The sequence below is a fragment of the Callorhinus ursinus genome, unplaced genomic scaffold (assembly GCF_003265705.2).
Source record: "Callorhinus ursinus isolate GAN/ISIS: 27379988/994484 unplaced genomic scaffold, GSC_fseal_2.0 scaffold4, whole genome shotgun sequence".
NCBI lineage: Eukaryota > Metazoa > Chordata > Mammalia > Carnivora > Otariidae > Callorhinus > Callorhinus ursinus.
Window position 1 is genome coordinate 83,706,949 of NW_027397066.1, and position 24,095 is coordinate 83,731,043.

A 24,095-nucleotide genomic window follows, 5' to 3' on the forward strand; every position below is an offset into this window, starting at 1 on the left:
CATGGGGTGTTTAACTGAAATCTACCATCTTCATCATAAACAGCCACACAGAACCCAGCATTTCATCGCGCAAGCGGGCGGACATCATACAGGCGGCGTGCAGAAGGAGCTGAGGCCCATGAACGGGCGAACGAAGAAGAAGAGAATGCAGGGGGCACAGAGGCCGAGCAGAGCCTAGCAGAGGTTGGCGGTGGGGATTCTGTGAACGAGTATGATAATGACTTGTATGTGTTCATTCCTGGAGACAGTCCAGAACATAATTCACCAGAGCCACTCATGAGCTGCAGACCCCCTCTGCCCCCGCCACGACCTGTGGCTGCTGCCTCCCAACTGGAAACACCGCCCTGCACGTTACAGGGTAAGTTTAAGTTTAAAACAACACCCACAGAAGTTTGACAGGCTTCCATAGCCTATAGTGCAGTGGCAGATCTGTTCCAGGGAAGATCAGCTTTTAAAACCAAGAGCAGCTTTCCTGCTCTTCCTTAACTAAGGCCTAAGAAATCAAGCAAGAGATACCCGCCACTAACTCACCCACAGCCTCCCTCCCTCCCTCCCTCCCTCTCTTCCTTTCTTTCCTCTTCTGTCCCTCCCCTCACCCTCTCTGCCCCTCTTTCCACCCTCTTTCCCTTCCTCCTCCCCTCCCTCCCTCCCTTTCTTTTAGAACAATCTCATTATAAAGCTTTAAGTAAGTAAAGCAATAAAACTTGGAAGGAATTTGTAGTCCTTCACATAAAATGAACCTCAAGCATCATGTGGGAAAGTAAATGACAACTTTCCTTTTAAAAAGTACCCTTAGTTGTCTGGCAAAAAGAAAAGGCTAATGTTTTACAGATTTGAAAAGAACCTTGGGCACTTTCTCTCCACTGGTAGCTGCAGGGGAAGCAAGTGGTAAAGAGTTTATCACACACTACATTGAGACCAAAGTCTAAGAACACTCAATATATTGCTAAAGTGGAAGAACAGTTAAAAGGGCTATGATTACATTTCTTTCCAAATGCAAGAATGACCTGTGTAATGGGGAGGGGGGCATGGGGGAAGGGGAGGTGCAGGTACCGTCAAGAGGAGCTTCCCTGTTGGATTTCTCTGGCTGGAGTGTTCAACAGCCTAACAGACTTCCAGCTCCAGGTTCACTCTACAGTCACTAATTAATCACCCACTTTATTGATCACTATTTTATATCTACTTTCCAAATTCAAAAACTGTTCTTACAATGAAGGTTTAATAAGAAGGGTGAAAGAAGTATCTATTATTAAAACTCCGTTTGTCATGATACTTTTTAGCTGTTGAGGCCTAGAGGGCTATAAAGTATATAAACACTGTTTTAAAAAGGTGAATTTTGAAGCCATGAAATTTAGCATTTGCATCATTGAAGGGCCTGTCTCTATAAAGGTTAAAGTTGATGAACATAAACCTTTACTAAGGTTATACACTGTATTTAGAGATGAAAAGTCCTCCTTAATGGAAAGTATGGAAAACCTCATGGGCACGCCTCTGATTCTTTCACTCATTCAACAAATATTTATTGATTACCTACTATGAGCCGAGCTCTTATAAACCATTGCGATAGATCAGTGAGGTAAGTGTATCGATACTGGGGGTGGGAAGAGAGACATAGATAAGCAGCACATTGACAATAAAATTCTGGTATATTTTCTCACTTTCTACAGACGTGAATAATTTCATATAATTATTAAAATAAATTGTTAAGAAGGCAAAGTTGTCTTTTATCAGGCTAAATCTCTTAAAAGGACTAATAATAAATCATATTTTCCCAAATGTAAATTTTTATACATAGTATATTGGCTAGGAGGTCTAAAACTACTCTATAGAGAGTATTCACCTGATATCTAAAACCAGAAGTATACATTGGCTAATATATCTTCTGAAAAGTACCAAATAGAAAAAGCAAGATAAAACAAAAAATCCCCATTTTTTTATTTTAAAACTGTACTTTTACACTTTCTGTGCAGCGTTACTTTTGATCTCATCTTTCATAAGACTAATATTGGAAGTATTGTAAATGGAAAATAAAATGTCAATATTTTTTCTTAAAATTCTTTAAGATCTTAGTAAAAAGTAAGACTAGAAGCTACCACTTTTTTTTTTCCCCCAGAGATCTGGCATGGGTTCTTTGAATTTAGCTAGTGATACCTTCAGAATTGTATTCTAAGACTAGTTTCATATGCCCTCAAATTATCAAAAAAGTGAGGCCACCTCCTCATGTCCAGAGCCTCAGATTCCCCATGATGGATTTATGGGCATATTCACTGGAGAAAACAAGAATACAAAACACTATAGAACACTTTTTAGTTTATAAAGAACACATTGTCCCTTTTTATCTTCACAACACGTGTGCAAGGCAACAATCACTATGATCCCTCTTTGACTCAGACCCAAGACCACAGAGCCGGTAATTAGAATGTATCAAATACTTCTATAAACAGGCTTCCTTGGCTTTGAAGAGTCTTCTCTTTGCTACACACTCTTCCTCTAGTTTTTTTTTTTTTCAAAAATTAGAATGATAGGAGTGATTTATTTTCAACTTTATTTACTAATGTACAACTTAAATTAAGAATGCTCAGGCCCCACTCTGACATGAAAAGCGGAATCTGATACATTGAGAAATAAAAATGTAAAATGTGTTATTTCTGGTGCAAGCCCAACTTTAGAAAGAGTTGGGAAGGAAGGTGGGTGGAGAAACAAAGGGAGTCAGCAGCTCAGGAAATGGGTTGATAAAAGTAAGATAGTTGACACATTCCGCTAAAAATGAAACACTGTAAAAATGTTTCCCACACACTTAATCTGGTTTCACCTGTTATGCTGTCAGTGAAACAGAAGTCATGAAGTCAAAATCTCAGTACCATATTATTCATAGGGAGAAAGGCAAGTCATGCTGATTTGGAAGTTAGTGCCAGGCATGTAGTCATTAGTACTTCTTGGCTTAAACTAACTGAAACAATCAGATTTAAGACTCCTTTGGGGGCGTCCTCATGAGCCTACCCAGGACAATGGCTGAACTGCTTAAGATAATATATATTTTATTCTGCTCTACAACTTGCCTTTCTCCTTAGCTTCTACATTTTTCCACTAAAATATCCATAAATAACCTAAATATTTTTGGCCAGATCGTCACCAAAGAGGAAGCAGAATAGTTCTCCCTTAAGTCACGTGCGTGAATCTCTCAGAACAACCCACAAAAGTAATGATTTTTCAGTCAGTAACTGAAATTCTTTCCATTTTATTGTTTTCATTAATGCTTTAAGCAAAACATCTGTCAAAAGTCTAATTTTTTCAAGATTTTATTTATTTATTTTGGAGAGAGAGAGAAGGGGTGGGGAGGGGCAGAAGGAGAGGGAAGAGGGTCTCCAGCAGACTCTATGCTGAGTGAGGCGCCTGACAGGGGGGTCGATCCCGAGACCCCGAGATCACGACCTGAGCCGAAAACAAGAGTCAGACACTTAACTGACTGTGCCACTCGGGTGCCCCAAAAGTCTAATTTTTAATAAAATTCTCATTGGTATGGAGCCATCAAAATGTTATCCAACTTATTCATTAACCAAAGTATGCGATACCTTTGTCTTCTAAATAACTGCTACAAAATATTTTAATATATTCTTTAAAAAATATGTAAAGAAGGATGCCTGGGTGTCTCAGTTGGTTGAGCATCTGCCTTGGGCTCGGGTCATGGTCCCGGGGTCCTGGGATCGAGTCCCACATCGGGCTCCTTGCTGGGCGGGGAGCCTGCTTCTCCCTCTGCCTGCCTCTGTCTCTCTCTCTCTGATAAATAAATAAAATCTAAAAAAAAAAAAAGTAAAGATTTTACTGGCTATTAAAACCATGAAAGATTATTCTTTTCATATGAATTAATCTTCAAGTCATTGATTATCCATGCCACCTTGTCACAAACCCTACTTTCAGTGTTCTTTATCTAAAAATGAGGTTCCCGCTGTCTTACAGACATCAAGAGTTGCATTGTGGAACCTCAGTTTGTTAGGCCACAGTGAGACTTCCTGTAAGAAACCAAGTAATGGCATGTTTGGCTAGTCCCCCTGTCATTTTCAGATAAATTGAATGTTAGGCAAAACACCCAGTGCAAGCCCAATGAAAGGTGAAATAACTTCAAGTGAAAAAAAAAAAAAATCTTAGCATATTCTGCTTGAAAAACAACTTTTCCAAAGCGTTTGGGATTTGAGGCTTAGTTTTATCACTCGATTTTCTGATATTAAATCCCTTATAAATTATCTGGAAAATACTTATATGCCTATTTATATGTTTTCAGAGAAGTCCATGTTTTAAACAAACCTTTCTTTTTTCTTTAAGATTATATTTTTAAGTAAACTCTACTCCCAAAGTGGGGCTCAGATTTACAGCCCTGAGATGAAGAGTTGCATGCTCTTATGGCTGAGTCAGCCAGGCGCCCAAACTGTTGTTGTTGTTTTTTAAGATTTTTTATTTTTTATTTGACAGAGAGAGAGCACAAGCAGGGTGAGCGGCAGGCAGAGGGAGAGGGAGAAGCAGGCTTCCCGCTGAGCAGGGAGCCCGATTTGGGCCTCGATCCCAGGACCCTGGGACCATGACCCGAGCCAAAGGCAGACACTTAGCCATCTGAGCCACCCAGGCGCCCCCGAACTTTTTTCTTTAAACAAAGTTAACAATTACAAACTGCAGGAAAATATGTTAGTAAATTATATAGTGTACTTTTCTTTTTGAAATTTATGAGACTATATATAAATTATTTGGGGAGAGTTTCAAGGAAGTGACAGATGGACATCAACAATATTGCATAAAATAGAAGAGTAAGCACAATCTAAATATTTCATAAGCAGGAAAAATGGTGGAAGGCCAGACGGAAAGAAGTCAAAATTGGCGTGATCTCGGAGCAAGACAAGAAACAGGAGGTGACCCCAAAGAAGAAGAAAAGAAAGAAGATGAAAAGGAGCAGGGGAAGGAGGAAGACCCGTACACGTTTGTTGAGACTGAAGACAGTGACTATGACGTGATACTGGCCAATATGAGTACAAAGAAAAAATTGGGGAGTCGGTCTTTTATTATAAACAGACCTCCTGCCCCTACACCTCGACCCACAAATATCCCTCCAAAAGAGGAAACCACACCTTACATAGCTCAAGGTAATGCTTTTTGGTGTGTGTGCGTGTGTGTGTGTGTCAGTGTTTTGGGGGTGGGAGGAATTGTCCTCTTTTTAGTGGAGTCAAAAACCCCAAATATGAAAAATCCAAGTCATAAGTGAGTTGTATTGGCCCATTTTTAAATTTAGAAACACAATGAATAAAGAAAATAAGAACAATGGGTAGGGTCTGGTTTCTAATTCTTCATTAAAGAAGGATAATTTTGACAAATTATCCAAAGAACATGAAACCACAGCTTGTGTGGAGAAATTCTATTTGAAACTTTTTCTATAATTCTCTAAGAGGGAAGCTCAACTCCTATGAACAATTTGCAACACAAGATAAGAGGTAAATACTTTACTTTTGCCCCAATTTTACTTTTTGCTCTTAATTCCACTTAAAATAACTTTAAAAACCTAAAAAGTTGTGAAAACTAGAATCTCAGATACACAACCACAATTACTCTGAGAATTGCACTTCACCCCAACAATTAAGATTCACTTCATCTGTCATAGAATTTCTACTTCATTTTACACTTCAATTCTTCTTTCTCATTTTCTACTCAGTTGAATCTGAATAAAAAAACTAACAGATCTCGGAGCTTTTTTTTATATCTATAGCCCCAGCAGAGTATATTTACACTACTATTATTTTCTGGCACTCTTGTATACTCTGTTTGGTTTGATGTAGTTCCACAAGTCCATTGTGTCTGAGAAATGGACTTTTATTTATCAGTGCATTGCATGCATTTTGGGGCTAAAATACCATCCTAGGGACTGAGGAAATGGGATAAAACAATTTCTTCATCCTTGAGGAGTTCCTAGGTGATAGATATGCAAATAAATACCCAGAGTACAATGTGACACTTTATTACAGATTTTTTGAACAAAATGTTTGGGGGATAACTAAACTGAGAAGCAATCGATTATACATTCAAACAATTTAAACCAAGTACTCGAACAGAACATTTAAGTGTATACCACGAACCTACCCAAAAGAAGCACATTTACTCATCTGTGCTTAATATGTTCAAAAGAAACCATTCTATTGCTTAAGCATTATGTTTTGAGAAATTTGTATAAGAAAATTTAGCGAGTATATATAATTTCCAGTGTACAATATATTATTCAACAGTGTTCTACTGCTGATAATGTTCAAGAAACTATTAAAAATTAGAAAACAATAACAAATTAATAAATGTGTCAGCTAAAATAAAATGTCAACTGGAACAATTATCTAGATTATTAAGGCAGGGATTAGCTGTAATTAGAAATTCTTAGATTGTCTAGCATAGTGATATCTAGGATATTACTAGCTCTTAGACAAGGATACTACCTCCCAATAAGTATTTTTTAAAGAGAGAAGATAGAAACAGCTCAACACAAGAATTTAGTTGTATTCAAGAAATTTCTGAAGTGGTACTTCATCCTCTGTACCTCAATCCTTGGGGAGTTCTCAGGACCACAAGTAGAGACTCCCATGTTGCGGTGTTCTGTTTTTTGCATTTTATTTTCTCATCCTTCTGTGGGCTGTCATATTCTTATTTTCCATGAGCTCTTTCTTGTTCTCTATTTGTTCTTTTTTTTTTTTGGATTTTATTTATTTATTTGACAGAGAGAGAGAGTACAAGCAGGGGGAGTGGCAGGCAGAGGGAGAGGGAGAAGCAGGTTCCCCAAGGGGGCAGGGAGCCCGATGCGGGACTTGATCCCAGGACCCTGGGATCATGACCTGAGCCGAAGGCAGACGCCACCCAGGCGCCCTCTAAGAAATTTTAAAAGCTATTTATCTCCCCTACTCATCGCAAGTTTGACACCCTTCAGCATTTATAAGAAATCTTTCTAATTCAATTACACAATGTGATTTATTCTCCTTTCCATTATTTATTCCTTTCCTCTTTCACTGGAATTTAGTTGCTTTCCTCTCCCTTTTGTGCTATTGATTGTTGATCATTCTCTTCCCACATTAAGAAAACATTGCCTCATCAGCTAATTCTTTCTTGATGTTCTTTGCATTTCACAGGATAAAAGTCTTTCATCACATCTTTCCTCTTTTTTTTTTCTCTTTTTCATAACTCAGGCAGCTCTATTAAATAAAATTGCCATCATTTCCCAGAAAGCCATCCATTCAATTAAAAGAACACTAATTTGCCCCAATCCTTGCCAGAGCACAGAGGTAGTAGCAGAATGTTGGCACATCCAGAGTATGTTAATGTAGCCAAAAGAGAAGGATGTAGAATAGGAGATGGAAGAAGAAAGCAAGATGCAGAATCCCAACTTACTATTTCAGAAATTCAAGAAAGTACTGGCAAGGAAACTAGGCAAATAAATCGGAGAGATACAGGAAAATCATGTTGGCTTTTGCGAGATCATAGAAAACATGTCTATTGGTGTCTACCTCTAGTTCCTGGCACAGAGCTCCTGAAACCCTTGTGATTTCCTGGATGACAGGAGAGTTTTTTGCTCTAATGAGGCAACTCTGAATGGGCTCCTGAATGGCTGGATGACGGCTAGTCATCAAATACACCAAGCCATGATTAGAAGCCTAGAATCTTCAGCCCTAGCCCCCCATTTTCTTGAGAAGGGAGAAGGGCTGAACATGTACTTATTGACCAATAGTGCCTATGTGAGGAAGATTCCATAAATCCTAATAGTAGGGGATTCCCAGAGATTCCATGTTGGCAAACAAATCCACACAGGAAGGCTGATACACCCCAACCCAGTGGGGGTAGAAGCTCCTGCACTCAGGACCCTGAGTATTGCACTCTGGATATTTATTTGCATATCTATCACCTAGGAACTCCCAGACCTTGTGCTATGTATCTTTTCATCTAGCTGTTCATCAGTATCCTTTATCATATCATTTAATACACTGGCATTTGTAAGTGTTTTCCTGAGTTTTGTGAGCCACTCTAGCAAATTAATTGAACCTGAAGAGGGAGTCATGGGAATCTCCAATTTGTAGCCAAATTAGACAGAAGCTGTGGATAGGCTGGGAATCTACTACTTGTGATTGGCATCTGACGTAGAGTGGAAGCAACCCTGTAGGACTAAGCCCTAAGCCCTAAGTGTCAGAATTGAGCTAAACCGTGGGACACTCAACTGGTGTCCTAGAATTTCTTGATGGAGGGAAAACTCCGCACATTTGGTGACCATAAGTGACTGAAGTGGAGTGTCGTGAGTGCGGTAGAGGTGTGAAAGTGAAAGAGACACACATAAAAGAAAGACTGGAGGAAAACTGGGTTTCCCCGTTACAGCTTTGCAGAAAGTATTCAGATTCAGCTGCTATTACCTAAGCAAATAACTTCATATATCTGAGATTCCATTTCCTCTTTGTAAGTTTAGGATAAAAATAGTATCTACTTTAAGGATTGCTGTAATCTTTAAGTGAGATAAAATTAGACATTACCCAGCACAATATTTGGTATGTGGTATACGCTCAACAGATTATAATTAATAGCGATTCTATTTTGTCTTTCCTCAGTTTCTGGGCAGACAGTGACTTTGGGAAACTAACTTTATAGGAAAAATGTGTGCTTCCTAGATTCTGGTGGCATCCGAGGCTAAGGAAGTTATTAGAGATGGAGAAGGAGGAGGGGGGATCCTGCCCTCTAAAGGGACAAGTCTACTTCGTCTACTCCTGATAACAATTGTCGTGAGACAACTTTCATGCTTATTTCTAATTCATGCAATAATCTTACGTGGTTGGCATTTATAGCCTCATTTCGCAGATGATGAACCTGATGTTCAGTGAGTTTCAGTGTCTTGCCCATGGTGATAAAATTAGGAACAGGAAGATAGAGAATTTGGACCTACATCAGTCTGGTTCTCGCCACAAATTTCCTTTGTTGATATATTTATTTCTGGATTATTTGTTAATATTTATTTCCTCCTCTGACCTGTAAGATCTGTGGAGGGAGAGACCAGCCTTCTCTGGTTTTGCCCATCATTGTATCTTTTGGTACCAAGCTTGGTGCTGAATTCATAGTAGAAACTATGAATGTTTGAGGAATAGTAATTGAATGAATACGAAGATGAAAAAATGATAAAAGTGACAAAAACCACATCGATGTGGTTCATTAGGATACTTTATTAACACTCTGGAGGATGGTCAGAATAATATATCAATCTACTAGTTCCTAAATTTCTCTTGTTTTAAACCATCTTATGGGTTTTTTTTTTTATTTTTTTATTTGAGTATAGTTGACACACAATGTCACATTAGTTTCAGGTGTACAACACAGTGATTCATCTTCTTTATACCATACGCTGTGCTCACCACGAGTGTAGCTACCATCTGTCACCGCACGCTATTACAGTACCATTGACCATATCCCCTATGCTGTACCTTTTCTCTCCATGACTTATTCATTCCATAAATGGAAGCCTGAACCTCCCACTCCCCTTCACCCATTTTACACCCCCACCCCCCCACACACACCCTCCCCTCTGGCAACCGTCAGTTTGTTCTCTGTATTTACAGGTCTGATTCTTTTTGTTTGTTTATTCATCTATTTTATTTTTTAGGTTCCACATATGAGTGAAATCATACGGTATTTGTCTTGACAGTTAAACCATCCTACGTTTGAAGTACAACTAATGTGAAAAGGGGAGGTCACACAAAATGGGACAAAGTTCCAGGATACTGACATACAGCTAAGCATTCTAATCCCTTTCACACAGCATAACATAATAGAGAGAGGCTCTATTTCGACTGTCGCCCCTAGAAATGTAACTTATTAATGCAAAACTAAACCCATGGTTTTTTATTAAGAGAGATGTTTCTGATTTTTTATTCCATTCCTGTCATACTAAACCTAATTTTGGTGAACAACAACAAAAGAATAATTTATTTTTCTTAAATGAAAAGTCTTTGAAGTCTGTGTGCTTTCAGATGTTGCGTTCTCTCCACCTTTTTCTCCCTATAATATGGCAGAGGATCAGGTTCATTAAGTTTCAAGAGTATGGAGGAATTAGTATGGATTTACAGTCCTCCTTAATGACAGAATTCTTGATTTAAAACTAATCAAGGAAAGAAAATGAACACTTTGCATAGTGTACATAGATTGGTAGTAAAACTATATCCATAAATCATGAGGAGAGATGACTGCCTATTGGGGAAAATTCTTCAGCATCAATGGGCAATTTCCCATTTTCCCCTCGCACAATTAATAGAACCAAGATCCTTCTTCAGAGTCTGTGTTACTGGTTTGGGGTAGAATGTAATTTCCCTTTCAATTTTCAATTACTGCTGATATGCCCTTGGCATTTTACAGAGCAACAAAGTTGTGTATGACCTTTTTGAGAGCTACTCAGCTACTGGGACCCCAAAATGTCAAGTACAACTCAGTTGCTCTCAGAAATTTTCCACTTGCAATTCATTTGTACTTGAAATTGATCACATACAATGTAATTGAAATGCAAACAAACAAACAAACAAAAGACCTTGTAGAATCTCTTAGGAAAATTAATCCATATCATTGTGTATGTGAGAGAACGGAATGGTCTCTGTCCTCATTAGTGAAGAAATGTGGTCAAGTGGATTAGAGTAGGCCTTAGGTCAAGTGCCTTGGATCCTACTCTCTGGCTGGGTGACCTTGTCCAAGCCGCTTAGCTTCCGGACTTAGTATGTATATCCCAGATGCTCTCAGGACAAAGGGACATATTTATCATTCTATTTGTAAGCCCAATGTCCCTGTATGCCCCGTGTGATTCTCCGCCTCTCCCCTTTCTTTGATAGGGCGCTGGCACAGCTCTGCAAAGGAACAGTTGTTTAGACCTGTGCTCGAAGCGTCCTTCAGAGGGAATCCAGACTGCCTGTGTGACCCAGGGGTTTTGATTGGTTTTCTGTCCTCACAGCAACACATCACAGCAGCATTGAATGACACCTACGAAGGGCTTTGCTGACCATCTGTTAAGAGTGCTGGCATAATAACGAAGAACTTTTCCAGCCTCATCTTCCAGAAATTCAATTCCTTCATGTTAGCTAAGGGAGAAAGAGTAATCAACTGTGGTGCAAATTGACATTTATATTACATGTGACAACAAATACAAATATTATCAAGCACTTAAATTTTCATTCAGCAGCAGAGTGCGTTTCTGGTCTTTTTCCCCTTAACTTTTGATGCTTAGAGAGTCTCTGTTAAATATCTCTTTAGTAAGAAGTTTAATTGGCCTAGAATAGTAGTTCTTAACTGGTGGCAATTTGCCTCCCTGGAAACATTTGGCGATGTTTAGGGACATTTTCAGTTATCACCACTAAAACAGTACTAATGGCATCTAGTTCATAAAGGCCAGGCATGCCACTAATCCTTCCTACAAGGCACAGGAAAGACCCCATCACAAAGAATTACCCAGTTCAAATCGTCAGCAGTGCCAAGGTTGAGAAACCATGACATGGGTTGTTTCCATTGTTAAGACAAAGTAAACCTCTGAATAGAGTACTTCAGAGAATGGTCACTTGAACATGAAATCATAGATGGATCAAATAGCTATCCACATGAGTTGTCTTTTTTCTCATGTTAGATTTCCTAAATTCACATTATTTTTCACCAGTACTTTTAGTGTGTACATCTTTTTTCCTCTAAATATGTAGCAGTTGGAGAAAAACAAGATGTTCTGTGGGCTTGGCACACTAAGAGGAGCCTCCTCCGAGGGACCAGCATGAAATTCATGAAGATTGTAAAGCTGGATAAAACTGCATTTGAATTATGACTTAGCCACTTAAAAGTTGTGTGGCTTTGTGCAAGTGATATAGCCTTGCTTCATTTGTTTAAAAAAAAAAAAAAAGGATAAAACCTCCTGCATAGAGTTTTTATGGGAATTAAAATGACCTAGGTACTGTAGCGGCACAACAGAGTGGATGCAAAAATGGTAATCACCATGATGGAGGGTATTCTGTAGACACAGAGGTGAGAGAGGACGTGCTAGATCTTTTCAGTTGGTGTGCCTTTGGCTTCTTAACTTGGGTTTCAAATGCCAGCATCTCATCTTGCATGACTTTTCCAAGTTATTTATGAACTATCAATAATGAACACTACACGGAACAAGTGGGACAGCCCTGTCCTCTTTGAGTCTTCAATCTGCATTTCTGTAGTTTGAGTCTTAATAGCAGAATTAGTATTTAATGCCTGTTCAAAGTGAGCGTGACCAGGTCCTATTGGTTACCTCTTAAGATAGCAACATTTCCTGATAGAGGGATAAAAAGAGAGGCCAGAGAGGTTATTTTTGGTAATCACCAAGCATGAACCAAAAGATGAACTCATCATACTTTCCAGAGTATTCTAGTGGCTTCTCAACAACCCAAACCACTTCTCTTTAAAACAAAAGGAAAATTACTAGGGATGTTACTTGAGTAATGTCTTCACTTATATCATTATTGAATACAAGTGGTCAAAAAGAAAAATCAGGCAATGAACCTGAATGAAATCATATGGAAGGAGACGAACCCCCAGTCCAGTGCTATGCAAGCCATAGGTGTTCAGTACATGTAATCTGCCTGGTAACAAGAGGAAGGAGGACCTGCCTGCACAGTGGTGGATTGGAGATTTTGCTAATAATCTCGTTGCAGTGGCCTCAAGCTCTAATTACACAGAATTCCACAAACCAACTGCTCTCTGTCTTTTGGAATGTCTCAACTTCCTGGATAAGAAACATTTCTAGAATAGAAATATTCTTGTTTGCATCAAAGGAGAAAATATGCAAATAAAAACATTTTGTATTCCACTCTGGTAAAAATTAAGTTCCTTAGAAAGAGAAAAAAAAATTACGATAAGATTTCCTGCTTGGGGAGAAGATTTTTATGGGAACATGTCTATTAGACTTAAAGTTTCCATTACAAATTGGAAAGAAAATTCATGCTTTCTCCTTAGGAGAAAATTGATATGGCCATTGAATTAGAATGTTTAGGTCATTTTCCTTCTGGTAGCTATGTGATTTCCAACTTTCCTTCCCTACCAATCTCAGAAGTATTCTCCTTTAAGAAGACAATATCATAACTCCTGATTCCATATATCTCCCAGGCAGTAAACTACTTTCAGTTGGACAGCATTCACAGGATGTAGCTGATGTGACTGTCTATGGCCATGCCAACCCTAAAGTGCCTATCCAAATGTGGTAACCTATGTTTGATAAATTTGTTCAAATTAATAACCTGTAACTATTGCTAACAGAACACAAGGGTGGTTTTAAGCCAGGAGGGGTGCTCAATCTGTCTTGGTCAATTTTCAAAGAAGCTACCTCTCTCCTCTGAGCTCCAGTTTGCTTAGACAGTGTGACTACTTATAGGATTAGAATATTCTCTTAACCTGTTTTTGCTGCTTAGACAAAGGGGTTGTTTACAGTGTTTTGGGTTTTGTGGGGGTTTTTTATTGTTTGTTTGCTTTTGCCTCATTCCACCTTCTTGTGATTACCTTTCACAGGGTGCAAATTGGGAGAACAAGGTAGGAAGAGTAAGGCTACAGGGGTCAAATTACTAGCTTTGCCTTCCCTGATTGTTTCTCATCTCTATTGTCTCTCATCGGTAGGCACTAAGGACACATTTGACCTTTGCTTCAATGAATACATCAAAATGGAGGACATTGTAGAGACTATGACTGGATTTTATTGACGTTGGCCTAACACTGTAGTTGGTTACACAGTTAGCAACGTCATGAAAGCTTATTGAGTAAATAATAAACACACTGCTGCTACCTGTACAGTATCATTCTGAGAACCCAGAGCATAATACAAACCTGTCACTTTTTTATATCAAATCTCTAGTTTCTAGAATAATCTTCAGTGATAGCTCTAAACATTTTATGTTGCCCTTCTAATGGGCATGGAACATCAAGGGGTTTGTTGTTTATAAGCCACATCTTTATGAATGCATTTGGCTGTTGCACAGACTTTCCATCACCTTAGCCACTTACAAAGAAATTCCAAATAAGTTTTGTCAGATGTTTTAAGGAGGGTGGCTTTGGTAGGATCCCTTTGCTTGAAATAGGCCATAAATGAAGTTGACATGAAAAATGTTCTTGCAAAAGCAACCTGGAAAGACAAATAGTGCCAGTGAATTCGTTATATTTCACCTTCTCCTCCTCCTTTGTTCTTCTGATAGTTCTGCTTTGCTTAATGTTTTGAATATTTAATACTATGCTAATTTTTTTCCATTTAGTGTCATTTCTATTCTAGAGAAAATTTTATGGAAGTTGTTCCACCAATATTTAAGATAAATGGGGGTGGTATTTGGGACATTTGCATTGTTTGAGATTATTTTGAACTTCAAAAATTGTTTTTCTTTCTCTGTGGGCTTTTTTTAATGTTTAAAGGTGGTGACAACTACTAATAATGCATTCATTTTCCTTTCTTCTCAAATTCCAATTTTAGATAGGAAGAGAAAAATAAAATTTCACTGAGGCAGAGTCATCAATGTTGATGTATGTCATAATTGCCTTAATAGCATTTTTTGAACATTGATGCAGTAAAATGTGATTTAAAAAAAAAACAGTATCCTGCAAGAATTCAGACACATACAGACAGGATCACCTCCATATTTTCTAAAACATTAACCTTGGTCTGTGGTTTAACTTTCTAGTTTTTCTATTAGTCTAAGCCCTCAGTACAAATAATCTCTTCCTCAAAACAGAGTCCCCTATTTAAATTCAGACTTAAGAATTTATCCAGGCACTATTGGGCCTGGAGTGACTTGGGAAATAAGAATTGGTAACATCTTAGAATGTCAGAGCTGAGTGAGACATTAGAGATCATCTCATCTGAGCTCCACCTTGTTATCAGTAAGAAAATAAAGTGCCAGGAGGGGAAAACCATTTTCCCATGTCACATATGTTGTTAACATTAAGACAAAACTATACCCCTTCCCCAGTGCCAAGTTAGTTAGCATTCTGGTGGGTTGTTTTTTTTTCCAATTTCTGTATGTTTAAAACAGACTCTCATCTTATTCCCCACAAATCTTGTACAAAAGTATGTGCTTTCATACATAAAGCTGAGTGACCCATAACCCAATGTTCAGTTGTCAGGACATCATGGATTTTACATTTACCTCTTATAAAGGTTTGTGTCAGTGAGCATGGTAACTAGAAAGCATATAAAGCTTTTTAGAACAAAGGTTTTACTGGTAAATTTTAAATGTTTCAGCTAATATTAACCGTAAAAAAGAAAGATTAACGAATTCTGGAATTTTCTATCTACCTATCCTTTTCCTAAGGCTAACAGAGTATGTTTCCTTGTTATGCATGTTTGAGTCACTGATCATTTTGATGGACTAGCGATTTCTTCAGGAGACAAGTTAATATAGGTCTTTTTCCAAGATTACCTCACATTCAAAAATACCTCCTCACTTCCATAGCATCAAGAAAACAGTGTGTTTAGTAATGTGCTAATTGCGTCTTTGTAAGGAAATGAGGCTTGTTGTGTAGGTGGAAGGAAGGGACCAGTTGAAATGGATGCAGCTGGAGGTGAGTTAAGAGGGAATTTCAAGAGAGATTATCCGGGGAGAAAGGGCCTTTGTACTGTGGGGTGTGACAGGATGCACACCCGGCTTTTAAAAAGTTCTGCTATCAGCACTTTGATAACCATCCTTCTCAGACATCCAGCTCCCCTCCCAATCTTCCTTCAGATCCCGGGCTCTTCCAGCTGGAAGCCCTGGTGAAATCTCAACAAGAAATAAGTAACGCTCTTTATAATTCTAAGGCTAGAAACCGAAAGAATGTTGACTTGTTTCGCATTTACTGCATTTCACGCACCCTGGGCATTTGTTGTCAGCAGAACCACATACAGGATGTAAAATGATTTTTAAAAAAAATTAATGCCAAAAATCTGGAAAAACTAATTCCAAGTACTCTGTAGCTTCAAAATGCAGCAGAACTGTTAAAACTGATCGATGTACTCTTTATTTGGAGAATTTGTTGTCCAGATTTATCTTTGGATTCAGATTATTTTCCATATTAATGATGCCAGACTACAGCCTTTTTTGTCTTAGACATTTTCAGTTATCATCTTAACAATATTGGTAAAAACAGAAAAAGCATGCAAAGACTCTGCCTGTTATTAAAATTTCAAGAGTGTTTCATATTTTCAAGACTTTTTAGAACTGGCCAATGAAAAAAAAATCAAGCACCACTTGTAAAAACTTTTCTAATATCCCAAAATACACTCACACACCATATATCCATCATTATATTTTATTTAAGGAAAAATACAAACCACAAGCCCATAACTTGCCATTAAGTTATATTTAGCATGTTTTTCAAATACTAACTTGAAGCAGAAAATTGATTTTCAACCAGAAATGATGTTATTTCATGAGTATAACTCTTCTTAAACACATCATACTTTGAAAATATATTTGCTTTTCCTGTTTGAAAGAAGACAGTAGGGCAGAGTACTCTGTCTTGACAAACTAAATATGCTTAATCATTTTTGATGTGATAGGATTTGGGGCAGTTTTTTTAAATACAAAAAAATGTCATCTGGATTAAACACAGGTGTGACCTTGATAATAGATTGGTCTAAAGAATGTTAAAACTAGAGACAGAGAATATAAGACAACTGCTGGGCTGCAACTTCCCATCAGAGTGGTCAAGCACCATCCTGCTGGACTGCTCGCTCCCTCCCACATGCCTCAGCTCCATTGTCCCAGGAGAGTCTGGTGAGCTGCGAAGAGGATCAAGAGACCCAAGCATGCTGGAAATGCTCAAGGGTTCTTGTGAATTCCCTCCCTCTATCTCCTTCTTTATCTTTCAAAAGAAATAGTTATGGAAGAGAAGAGGCAACAGTGCTGTGGAGAACCAAGCAATAGGTCGAAGTTAAAGGCTTGAGGCTCTAAATCACGTCTCTACGAACAACAGTTCTGGGATCATTGTGAAATTACTCAGCGCTTTTACAAGTTATTAAAACTTCCACCTCCCTCATCTTTACACATATGAGGTTGGACTCAATCTCCAAGGCCTCTAGCTGTTTCCAAACCCTGTAATGCAGACTACCCATAAAAAATAAATAGCACAAACTCTGGGATGTTCATTTTCTAAAGTCAAGTTGTAAAGGGTATAAGCTTTTTCATTAACAAATGCCAGAAGCTATACGGAAATTTGTGGGGTGCTCAATAAATATTAAACAATCAATTTTATCTTTCATCTGCAAAATGGGGTGAGTAATGCTGACTTTTCTCACAGAATTTCATGTGAGAAATAATAAATGAGAACAAAGCACTTTTCAGATAATGAAGTAATTCGAATAAGCTGCTTTAATAGGTCTGAGGTCTAGCTAGATGATGCAAGAATAAAGTGTCTTTTTTATTATTACATCTGTGAAATACAGCAGTCTTTTCATCTGTTTAAGAAGAAACCGTCATTACCCTTGCTTATCACCAGAAAGTCAGCATGAGTAATTTCTCTGCAAATGGAATTTTTCATGTGATTTTAACATTTATCACTTTTAACAAAATGCACCTTTTAGCTTTACCTGATATCAGAATGGAATCCTATCTTGATTTAAATAGTTTAATGAGGTGTTCCATCAGCATTACACTCTTCTGCCTAAAGAAAATGCTTTTCGAAATGACTGATAAGCTGTGCAAATGAGAAAATTGTAAATTTAATAATCCTCCTACTCAAAAATAATACAATTCAAGAATTGCTACTAAGGAAAATGAGGTATCACATTCTAGTTTCCTGGAGACTTCCACAGTCTGTTCTTTTTCATGCTTGTGTTCAGTAAATATTATGTGCTATTTTTTTTTTTTACAGTGTTTCAACAAAAGACAGCTGGAAGACAATCTGATGGTGACAGGTTCCATGGTCCTAAGAGACAAGGTAGTTACATGAACTTCAGTTTATTCAATAATCTCTAAGTAAGATTTAAAGAAGTCTTATGAATATTGGGTAAAGTCTCTGAGGATAGAAGTAAATAATTGTGTGCCTGATTAGTCTTACTCTTTAATTAGTGTCTTGCCCAAATATAATTTTGTCATTAGATTAATACAAGAAAATTATTTCAGTTAATAAAGGCAAGAAACAACCTTGTGAGAATGTTTGTGGTGATGTTGATGATGTTGTTACCAGGGCTTTAGGAAGGTCAAGTAATACAACTTCTCTAACCTGTATGGAGACCATGCTTTCATAGACCATTAGAGAGAAGCCTCTGGAGTGTAAGTTGGGTGGATTGGGGACAGGGGAACAGATGGTTGATTTCTCAAAGAAGGGGACCAGCATGGGATTTCTGTACTCTGCATTGAACTCCAATCAAAGATTGGACCCTTGTCTCACTATTCTTTTGCTCTCCACCCTTAATCTAGCAGTTTTTGGAACACTTACTTGTCATGCAGAAAAAAGCTGAAAACTGTAGCTACAGAGACAACACACACAGTAGCAAAAATTTCCTCTCTCTCTACGGATTTCCCTGACAGGCATGGTTCCAAATGGAAAGAGAAACTCTTCCAGGTTATTTATTATGATGTTCCCCCTGATAATAAGCTCTTGGTTAAAGTTCAAAAATGAAAAATGTAAAAGGTGACAGATGTAGGGGGCTGGCTCTGATAATCAATAATCTCAATGCGCCTTGGAAATAACTAACTTCAGTCCAAGAGAGCATTGCCTTGAAATTGCTACCAGTAAATTATTGAGAGAGACATTAAAATAAAACCAAGAGGTTATCTCCCAGTAGCCACTGAACACCCCCTACCCCTGGCCAGTGTTCCTTTGTGCCATCGTAGAGATGGCTGGGCACTGACTGCACTCACTTCTCACTCCACCTCAGTGGACCTGCTCGTAAGACGTCATGGATTGTCCTCCAAGCAAAGGTATGTCCTTAACAAGTGATCTTCATCCATCCCTTCAAATGGTACTTAGATCGTTCTTCCAATTAAGTACATGATGCTTGAGTGCAGCACATGATGAAGCTGAATTTCTGGCCCTGAACACATAGATATACTGCTTACAAATTTACATGTAAAAAAAAGAAAAGAAAGGAAACCTCTATTTGACAGCTTTCCATTTCTAGTGATTTCATAATTTGAAGGAAAAGATTTATCTTCTTGAGGTTATTATCCTTCCACTGTACCTTTACCTCAAGAAACAAGTGCAGACCTCCATATGAGATCATTCTACAATTAGAATCAAACAGTTCCTGAGGAATTAGCAAAGTAGAGATTATTCCTATCAGGACTCCCCCACATACCCCACAGAGTTTTGGAAAGAACAAAGAGAGAGGATGCTTTGAGCTCTTTAGGAGAAAATTTCCCTGAAGCATTTTTAAATAAATTACTCAATTATCATGTTTTAATTAAATTCTGTTAGAATTGAGGAGGAAATGTGAAGAAAGCCATCAGAGATGAAGGAAGGTGACAAATAGCAAGAGGAATGAAGAGGTCCTTGGAATTCTCGCTCTTACCAGTTGTCCTCTGGCTACCCCCAGAGAGCAACATAAGGAAAGATTGCTAGTGTCTATTAGAGACAAATTATTCTTCACCTTATGTACAGGAAAATAGTCCCTTCTGTACCCAGAAAAAAAAAGGGAGGGGAGAATAGTGAAAGGAAATAAGAACCTAATTATAAAATATTTTATTGGATTAATATCTGTCCATACCTTGGTACCTAATTTGTTTCATTAAGATCAACAATCAGTATATTTTTAAAACTCTTTTAGGGCTAGGATATGAAAATTTTACTCAAATTTTGTATGAATTTTTTCTCTCTGAATATTTAAATCCAACTTATTGATGATGTTTTAGATTAGTCACCTTAGAGCAGTTTCCCTAGATTCTTTTAACCCTGGATATCAGTAATTCTGTAGAAAAGAAAAGAATATTGTTCTATTTGCAAGGAGAAGAGGAACATTAAACCTTGTGAAATGTTGGAAAACCTTCCTGATTACTGCAGTCTGCAGGGAAATCAGAATCTAATGTGAGAACAGAAGAGATAATTAAGAATAATTGGGAGGATTTTAAAATTATACAATTTTACTTTTTTCTTTACTCTCTCCAATCATTTTTCTCTAAACCTTTTCGGATATTTATGACTATCCAACCCATGGGACATACTAGGCGATCAAAACTGCTTATTCCTGAATTAATGATTACTCTTTAACTATCTGGGATTTCATGGTATAGTAGGAAAAACAGTACCTGCTTCACCAATGATAATCTCTTTATTTGAACAACAAAAAAGGCCCCTTTACGAAATGTTTGTCAGAATCAAGATTTCCTAAAGGGACTAGACGGGTTCTCTAAGGAAGGTTAAAGAAATTATTTAATTCTTTCACTATATGCTGGAAGGAAAAGGGATTACAAGAGCCAACTATTTTCCCGCTGAAATTATAAGTGTTTCAGATGCCCTACATTCAAGACTGCCAAGGGACTGCCAGGAAGTTACATTATTGCTAAGTCAAGGAATTTTCCTGAGGAACAGAAAAAATTAATTGGCACCATTTCCATGGAAACTTAACAGCTTTCTTCATCTCAGTTTTCATATCCTGAAAAAATATAGGGAAAATGGTGAGGACTTTGGATCCTCCAGATAAAAGTTTCCATCAAAATACAGTTTTAAAATCAGTTTTCCTGAGTTGGTTTTGAAATTAGAAAATGCCAGAGTGATATCTCAGAATGTGCTGCTAGCACAGCTCTCTGACCTTCCCCAAACCTGAGCTTCCCAGGGTGCTCAAGGGTTTGTTCATCAACACTGCAAGCCAGGGAACTGAATTTTGTCAGTGGGTTTGGAATTGATCAGTTTTGAAGTCTGAGTCATGTTAATGATGCTGGTAGAGGACTGATTTATAACCCCTAATTTTAATCTATTAAGTCTATACTAGAGGAAGATTCCTTCCCAGTGACTAGAATGCTTGGATTCATGAGACCCCTGACAAATAATAAAATTTCTATGAAATATTATTAGTAATTAGAAGACTACTAGGTGAACATGATCAAGTCAGAGGGGGCTGGAAGAATGTAAGGGAGGCTTCTTCAAAGACATGGAAATATCTGGTTAATTTTCCCTGCCTTACAAGATCATGTAATAGTCTCAGGTCAGGATTTCTCAAATCTCCCATACCTGTTACACCTCTTTTCCCCCTTTCTTGTATCTTTTTCTTGGACTATGCCAAGGAGCCTTTTCTATCCTCACTGGAATCATCCACTTATTATTAACGTAGTCTTACCTCAAATACGGTACATGGAAACTGATGAGGTTTAGCGTTCCTAGCATTTGGAACTGCCTCCCTGTGATTATGGATCACATCCACAAATCTCCTCAGTCACACAGTTAAATAAGGAATCTCATCAAGGATGTGCTGTTGCTGTCACTCTTGGAAGGCAAACCATTTCCTTGGGGGATGGGGTTAGGTTGGAGGTAGGGTGAGCACATCCCCGTTAGCCAGCTGCCTATATCCATGACTCCCAACCCTAGATGAGCATAAGAATTATTTGTGGAGCTTCTAAAATTTGGTTGCCTAAATCTCACCTTACACATGGCTGAAAATGGAACATGTGAGAATAGTAATGAGCAATAATCTCAAAACCACCATGCAAAGGACAAAATATAACCAAAAGAAACTTTTTTGAAGGCCATATTGTGGCCAAATTTGGCCACTAACTCTGTTATATTTCAAAAGTAGTCTGCACAATATAATTTTAATTTTTGCCATGTTTAAACCATGCTTAACTCCATGTTTCACATAAAAATTCAGATTGCCAACCACTCCCCATTGTATTATTATATCATTTGCTACAAATGACTTCTGCTGTTACCATTTGTTATCATGCTTTCCATGTTGTTTTCTTATATTCGAGACACATTCCTCTAAATTCATAATTCCATAAAAAGTGGAAAAATAAACGATATATCAAGAGATTCAGGTCAATAAAAACATGAAGGAAAACATTTATTTTTGATAATGGAAACTATTCACATGTGTTTAATACATAGGCACTAAATCTTCTCTACTCAGTAACTACCTGCCTCGCCCCAGGTGTAGTCTCTGCCCACTGATTCTTCAATACAGACTGAAAAGTCACTGTTGGCTGGTCTTTTCAGGGGGTGTGAATGCTCATGGGAAAGATACAGTCAGGGAACATATCTTGTTTGTGTTCTCCAAATGCTCAGTGCTGCAGTAGTCTGATAAATGTTAAATAATGAAATTTTCTGCATGTTGGAGGCCCAGAGAAACATAGATGTAGATGGTATTGCCCTTACGTGGGAGAAAAGAGAATGCTGGCCTCTGAGGTATTTTCATCAGGCTGTTTTTGCTAGCAGTAGATATATTAAAAAGAAAAGAGGGAGAATTATCGTGGTCATTTGGACTCCATAAAAGAAAAATGGCCTCAGTTCTCTTTTTCAGTGTAACTTACACTTCCATTTTCACAAAAGGTTTTTGTTAAAGTCACACTTGAGAAAACTTGCATAATAACTGAGTCCTTGTCCGAAATGGTGATGTGTCAAAAGCCCACAGTAGAAAGTGAGGAGGAGGGATTCAGTGTTACAGTTTGTATCCCGAGACCCCCAAATAAAGCTCTGCGATGGAGGAATGGCATATTAAGGAGAACTCTGTTAGTAATTGATGCAAGGAGTTAGTTGCTTACAGACCAATCAGTACATAGTGCCAAAGAATCATGTTTCACCTGTATGTGACAAGGCTGCACTAACCAAACCTGCTAAACCCTGGGGTCCTCAGTTGTGCTTTTGCAACCATCAAAATCCCCTGCAACCTAGAGTAGAGAACAAAATTTGAACACAAGGAATAGAAGCAAAGGATAAATAGACACTAAATCCCTTGGTGAACATGATTCTATAGATATGTTCTCTTTCAAGAAGGATTGAGGAAGAGAACAAATAAATAATATGAGGACTTCAAAAACCACTCCAGAGAAAAAAGAGAATTTAATCATAAAGGCTCAGGATAATTATACTTCTATAAATGATTTGTTTAATGAGTAAGATTGTCAAACACCAAGCAAGCAAAATACAGATAATGGGAAATACATACACACATAACAATAAGAACATTTCAACTAACAGTTTGTAATTTTTTAAATCTTAGACTTTTAAAAACATTTTACCTGTTTATAAAATATTCTAAGGCAGTAAAGAAGTATGGATTATTTTGAATTTTCATTTATTAAATTTAAGCTAAACAATTCAACTTTCAGGTTCAGTATCTGACACCTGTCAATATACAAAAGCCAAAAAAGAAAATTTCAGAACACTGTGAACTTAAAAACAAATTGAAAATATAGGGAAGAAGGGTGCCTGGGTGGCTCTGTTGTTGAGCATCTGCCTTTGGCTCAGGTCATGATCCCAAGGTCCTGGGATCAAGCCCCTCACTGGGCTCCCCTCTTGGCAAGGAGCCTGCTTCTCCTTCTTCCTCGGCCTGCTGCTCCCCCTACTTGCGCTTTCTCTCTCTCTGTCAAATAAATAAATAAAATCTAAAAAAAAGAAAGAAAAAAAAAAAACACAGGGAAGTAACAGCAACAGAAAGTCTGTAGTCAAGGTCAAGCTAAGATGAAAGCAAACTACATGAAAGACATTTTAGGTGAGAAGTCAGGATGATATGAAACATATGACATGAAGAAAAGGGATCTAGTGACAAGAGGAAGTATGGTAAAAATAAAATAAAGTTAGAAGCTAAAATTTCAGTAGCAAATTAAAACCCACATTGGTCACAATGAAAAGGACTAATGGTAGATAAAAAAATCAGTTCTTAGAGTTGAGAACATAATCGGAGAAGGGTTTGTTCTCAATACAGGGAAAGACTAAAAACAATCAGATGATATGGAGAAGAGAGATCCAACTCACATATAATAGGTTTGGTACTTTTCTTTTAATAGAATACAAAATACAATCAATGACATAGCTAAACAAAGCTTTGGAGAATTAGGGAAGTGAGGAACTATATGGGCTCACTGTGACCCAGAAAACAATAAGGAAATATATCCACCTTTAAGAACACCCTAGCAAATCTCTTTAATTATAAAGATGAAGAAACAATC

The 24,095-nt window shown here is 37.8% G+C and overlaps 1 protein-coding gene across 4 annotated transcripts in view; it reads left to right on the forward strand.

Annotated features, from left to right (window-relative positions):
• BANK1 (B cell scaffold protein with ankyrin repeats 1) overlaps positions 1-24,095 on the forward strand; it is a 307,909-nt gene that overhangs the window by 257,708 nt on the left and 26,106 nt on the right. For 2 of the 4 annotated variants that reach the window (XM_073892028.1, XM_073892027.1), the window contains exons 9-11: positions 44-358; positions 4,824-5,129; positions 17,866-17,931. In XM_073892028.1, coding sequence (XP_073748129.1) covers positions 44-358; positions 4,824-5,129; positions 17,866-17,931 — 687 coding nt within the window. The remainder of the gene's footprint in view (positions 1-43; positions 359-4,823; positions 5,130-17,865; positions 17,932-24,095) is intronic. The other 2 variants (XM_025873512.2, XM_073892030.1) reach the window with 2 other exon arrangements.